This window comes from Entamoeba dispar, genomic scaffold (assembly GCF_000209125.1).
Source record: "Entamoeba dispar SAW760 scf_1105229458107 genomic scaffold, whole genome shotgun sequence".
Taxonomy (NCBI): Eukaryota; Evosea; order Mastigamoebida; family Endamoebidae; genus Entamoeba; species Entamoeba dispar.
This window is the reverse complement of record NW_001853027.1, coordinates 1-9,935: the sequence shown is the minus strand read 5'-3', so window position 1 is coordinate 9,935 and position 9,935 is coordinate 1. Positions and strand designations below refer to the sequence as shown.

At 26.6% G+C, this 9,935-nt stretch overlaps 3 protein-coding genes across 3 annotated transcripts, besides 16 other annotated features; 2 read left to right on the top strand and 1 right to left on the bottom strand.

Annotated features, from left to right (window-relative positions):
* Positions 1-8: 8 nt before the first annotated feature.
* Positions 9-86: a microsatellite.
* A 7-nt stretch (positions 87-93) lies between these two features.
* Positions 94-160: a microsatellite.
* Positions 161-176: 16 nt separating this feature from the next.
* Positions 177-314: a microsatellite.
* Positions 315-376: 62 nt separating this feature from the next.
* Positions 377-458: a sequence feature (AT_rich).
* A 498-nt stretch (positions 459-956) lies between these two features.
* On the top strand, positions 957-3,590 carry EDI_162210 (uncharacterized protein; the record flags this gene model as incomplete). The annotated part of the gene is made up of 1 exon (XM_001734257.1): positions 957-3,590. The coding sequence occupies one exon, from the start codon at positions 957-959 to the stop codon at positions 3,588-3,590; it is 2,634 nt and encodes an 877-aa protein (XP_001734309.1).
* Positions 3,591-3,859: 269 nt separating this feature from the next.
* Positions 3,860-3,992: a microsatellite.
* Positions 3,993-4,139: 147 nt separating this feature from the next.
* Positions 4,140-4,185: a sequence feature (AT_rich).
* Positions 4,186-4,275: 90 nt separating this feature from the next.
* Positions 4,276-6,054, bottom strand: EDI_162200 (uncharacterized protein; the record flags this gene model as incomplete). The annotated part of the gene is made up of 1 exon (XM_001734256.1): positions 4,276-6,054. One exon carries the CDS (start codon positions 6,052-6,054, stop codon positions 4,276-4,278), a length of 1,779 nt encoding a protein of 592 aa, XP_001734308.1.
* Positions 6,055-6,104: 50 nt separating this feature from the next.
* Positions 6,105-6,707: a repeat region.
* Positions 6,708-7,021: 314 nt separating this feature from the next.
* Positions 7,022-7,147: a microsatellite.
* Positions 7,148-7,284: 137 nt separating this feature from the next.
* Positions 7,285-7,417: a microsatellite.
* A 75-nt stretch (positions 7,418-7,492) lies between these two features.
* EDI_162190 (uncharacterized protein) lies at positions 7,493-8,566 on the top strand (the record flags this gene model as incomplete). The annotated part of the gene is made up of 1 exon (XM_001734255.1): positions 7,493-8,566. The coding sequence occupies one exon, from the start codon at positions 7,493-7,495 to the stop codon at positions 8,564-8,566; it is 1,074 nt and encodes a 357-aa protein (XP_001734307.1).
* A 72-nt stretch (positions 8,567-8,638) lies between these two features.
* Positions 8,639-8,680: a sequence feature (AT_rich).
* Positions 8,681-9,014: 334 nt separating this feature from the next.
* Positions 9,015-9,070: a sequence feature (AT_rich).
* Positions 9,071-9,153: 83 nt separating this feature from the next.
* Positions 9,154-9,178: a sequence feature (AT_rich).
* Positions 9,179-9,504: 326 nt separating this feature from the next.
* Positions 9,505-9,592: a microsatellite.
* Positions 9,593-9,627: 35 nt separating this feature from the next.
* Positions 9,628-9,680: a sequence feature (AT_rich).
* Positions 9,681-9,812: 132 nt separating this feature from the next.
* Positions 9,813-9,842: a sequence feature (AT_rich).
* A 28-nt stretch (positions 9,843-9,870) lies between these two features.
* Positions 9,871-9,920: a sequence feature (AT_rich).
* Positions 9,921-9,935: the final 15 nt, after the last annotated feature.

Here is a 9,935-nt window from a genome sequence, read left to right as displayed (position 1 = left end):
AATCATATAATATAAATAATAATAATAATAAATATAAAGAGAAAGAAGATATAAATTATAAAAATATAATCAAAATGAAAATAAAATAAAGAAATATATTAATATATAATAAATTATATATAAATAAAAATATATTCATATATAATATAAAATATAAATAATAAGAATATCAAACTAATAAAATAAGATAAATATAAAATATATAGATAAAATGATGATATATAATATAATAGTAAAAATAAATATAATAATAAAATATAAATATATAAAAATAAAATACATAAATAAAATACATAAATAACATAATAATAAAAATGTATACATACATTGAATCAAATATCATTTATGAATTATTTATATTTCAGAACAATTTACCATAAAATGATATAAAATATAAACAAATATAAATGAATATAGAATGAGTATTTAATTTACTTTTTTATTTTTTATTTTTTTTAGGAGCAAAATAATAAAAACTATTATTTTATTGATGTAAAATATTTTGCCCGAAAACAGAATATTCCATTATGCAAAAAATATATTACACTATTTTCAATTGAGCAATTTATTTAGATGCATAATTTCTTCGCTTATTTTGTTTCCCATCTTTAAATCTGTGAATGACCGAACAAATTTTGGAGAACATATCCATAAACCTGTCCAACATCGTTAATAAATGCGTGTTTAATCAAGTTACTTTGAAAGACGCTCAAAATGAGATTAAAGACATAATGAATATTATTATTAATCAATACAAAGAGCATATCAACAAAGATGTAATGGATGAAATACTTGTTTTAACGTCAAAATTATTATATTCACAAAACATTGAATCACTAATTATTGAATTGAATAAATTAAACGCATTGTTAAGAAGAATTATAGAAAGGATGATGAATGTTTGTAAAACAATAAATTGGTATGAACAAGTGAAACTGAGAATTATACAAAAAGAAATGTTTGCATCAGAATTGATGGTTCCAAAAGAACTAGAATATGAAAAAAGAATTGAAATATTTAAAACCTATATTCACGATGATATTAAATGTCACGATGCCAATGACAAAAGTGCTGTTATTACCACCCTTAGGAAACTAATAATAATTTTATTTCTCCCCATTCATACAAAATCAACTAAAGTAAATAAAAATAATCTAAAAATTGTATTTTATTGTAATCATTCAGGAAAGACAAAAGAAACATGTAAAGGAAGAGATTGTGAATATAAATTAATTGTAACATTAGGGTTTGATAATGTAAACAGTGTCACAGAAATGAATCAACACAAGCATCCATTGGACTACTTCTTTGTTGTATCAAAAACATGCCCTTTGTTAAAATCTGAGAAACATTTAATTCCAAAAACAAACAACGAAATAATCAAGTTTCTTGCAAATCATCCTCATATTCAAATTCCCCTTCGAAAATTTAGACAAATTCAGAGAGAAGAAGACAGAAATCAAATCCTTGAAAATATATTTCTTTCAGAATCATTTTTTGAAAATGATTCATTTATTAAATTAACAAACACTTTCACCAACGGTTATATTCATTCCCTAATGTTCATTCACAAGAAAGTAGCCCAAATGGAATACAGTCAAAGAAGATGGTATGTTGATGATACTGCTAAAACAAATATATATAATAAAAACTTGTATGCTGTTATTGTAAAGGATGATAATTCTTTTAACCAACTCCTATCATTTGGATATTTATTTGATCAATCCGAAAATTCGTATAAATTATTCCTCCATCAACTTCACAATATTTTAAATTATGGGCCCGAAATCATCGTATGTGATCGCAGTATTGCTCAATATAATGCTTTAAAACATGTATTTCCACATTCCAAACTATTCTTCTGCAGAATTCATATAGAAAGGTCATTGACAAAATATTTCAAGAATGATCATATAATAATGAAATTATTTCATTTAACAATGAACATGAAGTTGAATGAAGATGATTTAATTGAAACATGGAAGAGTATTGTAATGAAAAATATTAAAAAATTAGAAGAAGACAGTGAGGATGAAAGTAGGTACCATGATGATAACGAAAGTAGTGACGAGGAAAATGATGAGCACTTGTTCGAACCAGATACAGGTGATATTATAAATTCAGCAGATGAACCTGACACATCACACGATAACATTCAACAAATGATGGAAGAAGCAAAGGGAATACATATCAATAAAGGACTAATGTGTATAATTGATTTAATCGAACACAAAGAAAACTGGATTCCTTCTGAATGTATCAAATATGGGATGTATCGAGATTTTACAACAAATAGAGTAGAAGGATTCTTTGGGCACTTGAAAAAAATAATTAAACATAGCCAGGTTCCTTTCTATTTATTGACAGACAACGTTTATGCACTTGGAAATACAATGTTTAATAATATAATTGGGATTGATCTTCCAGAAGAAATTATAGATAACAACGATCCTCATTTTACACTACTGAGTGAGTTTGCAAAGAAGGTCTTAAAAACACAATACAAGGTATTGACTGATCACGTAATATGTGATGAGAAACAGTATTGCATTAGCTGTCAAATAAGACATGTCAATCCTGCAGCAGCATGGCCTTGTTGTCACCTAATGAAAGAAAGAAGAAGGATGTCGTTAAAACATCTTATTAGTTATGAAGACCTTCCATCCTTTGCTTTCAAGTCAAAAGAAACTAGGATAAAATGGACTGATAAATCCATTTCCAATATTGAAATGCCCACTAGCTATAGCTTGATGGGAAGTGTAATTGTGAATAAAATGAGACACAACACAAATGTACGTCCACGGAATAAAGTTGAGTTTAGGAAAAGAAAATCAAAAGAGGTGTTTTTCAATGAAATTGCACCATTTCAAATGAAGAAGTGTGTAGTGAGTGAACAGGGGAAACGTAAACAGGATGAAAGAGATAGTGAAGGAGAACACAAAATGAGGGATGATGAAGAAAATATTGAAGAACAAGGAGTGGAGGAAAGATTGCCAACAATTGATTCAGAAACTTCCAACATACAAACACCTCAAAGTGAAACATATAAGAATGAACTACGTGAATATGATAGCATGATAACAGAAGAAGAATTTGAAAAGATAATGAAAACATTTAAAGTTCCACCGAAGTGTATGGTATGTGGAATGTCCAAGAACAATAATATATATAAGTTACCACATAATATTAAAGAAAAGGAAACAATTATATTCCCATTTTTATCAAAAAACAAATATGGATTAATAGTATATGTTAAGAGAATTAACATAGCAGGGAAGGAAAGGGAAGAATGTATGGTACATATTAGATATGGAAATGTTAAATATCCGGGGTTTATGAGAGGAATGAATAGACAAATAATGAAAGTATTAGAATTAACAAATGAACCAATAATTTATTCAATAAAAATTGATGAATGTATTGAACAATTGAAGCAGAATGGTTATATAACCCTTTTCTTAATGGAAAGTTTCATAAAGAAAAGAAAGGACGATGAAATAACAGGAAAACCAAAAAAACTAAGAGAATATATTTCAATAGAAAAAATGATAGAGTCATTCAAAAATTATAAAGAAATTAACTCTAATTAATTTTCATTAACAAAATTATCTTTTTAAAGGAATAGTTGAGTAAATAGAAGTGCAATATGTTATAGAAGCAAAATATTTTGCACCCATAAAAAACGCATCAAGTATTCTGTTTTCAAACTGTTTCATCTTCAAACAACTAAGTTGAAGTTCTTTAATTTTCAATAATTATTGAGATATGAAGAACTATTGAAAAGATTGATAAAAATTTGGACAAAAATAATCAAAAACATTTGTGGCAATTATTCAAAATGGAAAATAATTTGCCACTGAAATGAAAAAAACAAATAAAAAAGAGATAAAAGGAAATAAAAGAATAAAAAAGAAAGAAGTTAAAAAGAGAGAATAAAGGAAGAAATAAACACAAATTTTTAAAGGGGAAAATAAAAAGGGGCAATAAAAAAAGCATCTAGTTTATTAGCGGAAAATAAATAGGAATATTCTATTGTGCAAAATATTTTACACCTTGTCTTTTTAGCATTTTATTTAGATGCATAATTCCATTACTTATTTTGGTTCTCGAAAAATGATATAGAGGATTTGAAACATTTGTTTTTAATTTCTAAAAATTTTAAAATTAATATTTTGTTATTTTTATGTCAGAAAAGAAAAAGGATATTGGAAGAAATACGCAAAGAATATTCATTTGATTTTCTCATAACGAATATAATTAAAACACTGACAGTGTTTAGAAAATAATTAGAACCAATAAGCAAGCTATTATAGTCGTTATCATTTTTGGTTCTGCTCCATCTGTGTTATCTTTATCACATATCTCATTATCTTTTATTATTTTATAATTTGCAAATGTGTCCTTTTCATAATTGTCTGGTACATGTATTGAATCTATACTTGAAAATCCAAATATTTCTTTCCCTATATTTGTTATTTCTTTTGTTCCTTTATATGATACACATGTTAATGTTATGCATGATTCAAATGCAAAATCATCAATTTCAATAACAGAATCTGGAATGTTTATCGAAGTTAATGATATACAATGTGAAAATGCACCTTCACCTATATATGTAACAGAATTAGGAATACTTATTGCTGTTAATGACGTACAATCGTAAAACATATACTCACTAATAGATGCAACAGAATTGCCTATAACAATTGATGATAACGATTGACAACCACCAAATGCTTTTTCTCCAATATATGTGACAAAGTCGGAGATAGTAATTGATGTTAATGATGAACAATTATAAAATGCAGAATTCCCAATAGATGTAATATTATCACTCATATTAATTGATGTTAATGATGTGCATGAATAAAATGTATTATCACTAATTTTCGCTACAGAACCAGGAATCTCGATTGATGTTAATGATGTACAATGAGAAAATGCTGCTTTACCAATGAATATAACAGAACTAGGGATATTAATTGATGTTAATGATGTGCATGAATAAAATGTATTATCCCCAATATTTTCTACAGAATTAGGAATACTTATTGCTTTTAATGACATACAATGTGAAAATGCACCATCACCAATTATTGTAACAGAATTAGGAATACTTATTGTTGTTAATGACGTACAATGTGAAAATGCAAAATCATCAATTTCAGTAACAGAATCTGGAATGTTTATTGACGTTAATGATGTACAATGCGAAAATGCACTTTCACTAATTACTGTAACAGAAGGAGGGATAGAATATGATGTTCTTGAATTTCCAATTGGATATTGAATTAATAATGTCTTGTCTTTATTATATAATACTCCATCAAGAGATGAATATGATGGATTTGATGTGTCCACATCTATTGATGTTAATGACGTACAATAGTTAAATGCAGAAATATCAATAAAGGGGACTGAATCTGGAATTTTAATTGTTATTAATGTTTTACATAAATCAAATGCATCACTGGCAATTGCTGTAACAGAAGGAGGGATAGAATATGATGTTCTTGAATTTCCAATTGGATATTGAATTAATAATGTCTTGTCTTTATTGTATAATACTCCATCAAGAGATGAATATGATGGATTTGATGTGTCCACATCTATTGATGTTAATGACACACAATTATAAAAAGCATATTCACCAATTGTTGAAACACTATTTCCAATATTAACTTTTGTTAAAGATGTACAGGATTCAAATGCATAGTCACCAATAGAAATGATGTTGTTGCTAATGTCAATAGATGATAATGACGTACATGAATAAAATGCAGAATTACCAATGGATGTAACTGAAGTGGAAATAGCAATTTTTGTTAAGAATTTACAGTTTGAAAATGAATCCTCTCCAATGTATGTAACTCCTTCTTCTATTATAATCTCTTCTATATTTTCGAACCCATCCTTTTCACAAATATATAATTGATCGTTCATTTTCCCACTTCCACTTACAATTAATGTTACGCCATTCATTGTGCAATCGACATCTGTTCCACAATCATAAGATTTAGAAAGCGTTAATGTAATAAACAAAAGCATAAACATTTCCCTTACTCTCTTTTTTGTATATTTTTAGTTTTTTATTGAAAAAGAAGGATTCGAAAATAGCACGTCAGAGCACCAAACAAAACCCTAAAATATTTCCATCCTTCGATTCTTCCAGTTATGGATTGGTTGTGATGTGCCTTGGTGGGGGGTAATGCACCACCTATTATTAGATAGTTATTTTTTTATTATGACTGATTATTATGGAGGCATTATCAATAAAGATTATTATTTATCCTTATTTATTAAGGATTATTATTTATTTTGATATGAGACTATTTAATTATTATGGTGGTAGTATTATTATTAATTAGGACGTAACATATTTATCAACGATAGATTTGGCTGAGTACATGGTGTGTTATCAAAAAAGGGATTCTTTAATTGGTGTCGATGATAAAGAAGATAGGTCATAGTCTCATAGTGGTTATGGATATATTCTTCTAATAATAACACATAAACAATGAAGAGTTTTAATACTCATTTAATTAAGGTATAAATAAAGCAGCAACTTAAATGAGGAATCATTTAAGTCGAGGGTATTTGAAAAAAACTTTATTTCAGATGAAATAAAGCATGTTGAAGAAACGGTTTTTGCTCAATTCTCAACATTATGAAAACCTAAATATAGGTAATTCATAATTGATTCCTTTTTTTGTTTTTTATTGAAAAAGAAGTGTATTATTCTACATCGAGTTTGTTCAAATGGTTACGAAATTTTGTGCTAAATTTTACGTAATGTTTTATTTTTATAAAAGTATTAGATGTTATGTCGAATTTATACTTTAATTTTTGTTAAAGTGTTTGATTTATTGGTTAAAAGTTGTATATTTTTATATTATTTTTCATTCGTTGACATGTTATTTTTAATAATTCATTACTCTATTTTTATCACTTCTTTTATATACCATTGTTATTTGTCATCACCTTATGTTCTTCAAAAGCAAAAGTACTAATGATAGCATTAAAAATGAAGAAATGGAATAAAAGATATAAAACATAAATGAAATAATAAGATAAGAAAATAGTGATAGAATAATATGATAATAACTTGATACACAAATGATAAAAATAAAAATAAATTCACAAAATATTATTTATTCAAGCAAGTATTCAACATTTTATGTTTTAATAATAAATATTAGCATTAAGATAGATCGAATGTCAATCATTTTATGTAACAAGAAAAGTAAAGATGGACCATCATAAAATTGAAATAATATATGACTGAGAAGTGATAATGAAAAGAAAAGAATAAACCAACAGATAAAGAATAGAAATAGTACAAACATAGAATATAAACATTAAAATGTTCGTAAAAGGATAAAAGGAACAAAAATAGAAATAAAACTGAATCAAAATATGTAAAATTTCGTGCCCTGTTCAAAATAGTTGAAGGTTTTTACAATAGAAGGATCTATTAATATTGGACTAATTAATGGATATTCATATGCTCATCTTGGTTTTGATTGTTGCTACATCTACTGCTATTCACTGTGGGAAGGGTTTCAAGAGTTGCCCTTCTGGGCAATGCTGCTCTATATGGGGTTATTGTGGTAAAACTAATGATTATTGTGGTACTAATCGATGTGAATGTGATTGCAACGGTCAGAAAACCTGTATGGATTCTTCTTGTAAAATTATGTATGTCACTGGTGTTGGTGTCCATCAACGTGATGGTCCTGGTATTACATATGGAAGGAGTAAAGACTTCCTTAAGGGTGAATCTGTCTGTGTTGTTTCCACTACCAACGGTTGGTCCAAATTGAATAATGGGAAGTATGTTTCTGCTGAATATTTGTCATCAAATAATCCTTCCTCTGTTTCAAATGTTAAGATTAAACACACTAAAATTAGAGATGCCCTGAAATCAACAAAATGGAGCAGCAAGGCAGATGCATTGACTCTTGCTTATGATACTGCCATTGATAATGGGTACAGCAATGAGGCAGCAGTTGGTCTCATGGCTAATATTGCAGCAGAAGGGAATTATGGGATTGTTGAGTATGCTTTCTCTAAGTTACATAACTTCGGATTTCGTCTACCTTCTGGTAGTACTGATGGTAAAGCTAAGACAATTGCTGATATCAAATATATTAGAGATTGGACTACTGATCCTAATGCTGGTTTTAAAAAGATGACAAGTTATACACTGAACAAAGGATCATGTGGTTTTGGCTCTGTCCAATGGTCTTTCAAACGAAGAGTTAGTTTTGCTAAAGTTTGCTTAGAAGTTATGACTAAAGACTCTGATGTTAATGACAATAACTGGGCTATTGCTGAATCCAAGTTTATTTCTAAGGAACTCAAAGATAGTTACTACAATAAAGTTGCTAATGCTGCAAAAAAGGCAGGCAGTACCGTTGAAGCTTGGGCTGAGGCTTTCACAGATTACTATGAGAGACCTGCTAAATCCGATGGTAACATGTCTGCCAGAGGTAACGAGTGTAAAAAGCGCAGAGGTATTGCCAGATCAATCTACGATCACTTAAAAAGTCAGAATGCTTTCTGAGTTAAATCAATTGGTTGATCAATATTTAATTAATCACCCATATAGATTTATACCATTGAGTGGTTTATGATGAATTTTAGAATATATAATTCATTAATTGAAATAAATAATTAACAAACATTCATAAAACACAGATATAAAAGATAAAATGGAGTAGATTTAATGTTTTTGATATAAGTCTATTAGTTTTTGATATCTCCTTGTTTAATTTTATTAAGATTTAATTCTTCTTTAGAACTCTATTCACTAGTTTTATAAATTAGAACTTCAAATCATTTAAATTGTAATTTTTATACGACAGTTCATAAAAATCCAGATAACAAAAGGTAAAATTTACTGCACTGTTTTTCCACTAAGAGGTAATGAATAATAATTCAAAAATACAATCAATAATTTTTGAAAATATAATGATTTTGGAGATGAGAAGTAAAAAAGGAAGAGTTTGTAGTAAAATTTTTATTTGTATTAATTAAACGAAAAATAATTAAAAAGTAAAAATAATTTGCATCTAATTTTGTCTATGTAAAAAGGAAGCCAAAAAATTAGCAGAAAATTTATTTATTGATTATTTGCATTTCAGAACATTCAAAATTAAAAATATTAAATTAAAATGGTCACGAAATTATGCATTTTATTCGTATTCATCTTTATATTATTATAATGATTTGTGAACTTGTTAATTATTTCTTAATTGTTGTCTAAATGTAATGAATGTATTCATTGTTTGTTTAAAACTTGGTGTTTATGTTTGATAGTTCATTGAAATGAATTATCATATTGCAAAATACTTATTGTTAAATGATTAAAAGATAAAAAAATAGTAGAAAATATTATTAGATGTAAATATTTGTGATTAAATATGAGAATAACATATTTGTATATTATTAGTTATATCTTTCTACTTTGATATCTGTATTAAATGAATATATCTGTTGATGAAATTGAAATAAAATAAATATAAAATGATAAAAGAAAGAATAAAGAAAATAATAAGAAAGTAAATATAATGATTAATGATAAAATTAATGAGTTATTATCATGAATGAAAGTTGAAGATGAACATTAAATCATTATTATTAATTATAATTGTTTAATTTATATTACATATTAAATAGTCATTCTTCATTCTGTATTAGTGTGTTGATGTTTAAATTATTTAATTTGTTATTATCATATCATCATTTCATTGATACTTCTTATTTATTATCTTTTTATTTGTTTCATCATTTAATTCTTGTTTGATATGATAATATAAATAATTTAAATTGTATATTATCATCATTCATCATTGATAATCATCTGTGATATAATTTAATTTTCATATCAATAATTATATCATTTAAATAAATAATAACATCTATTAACATAT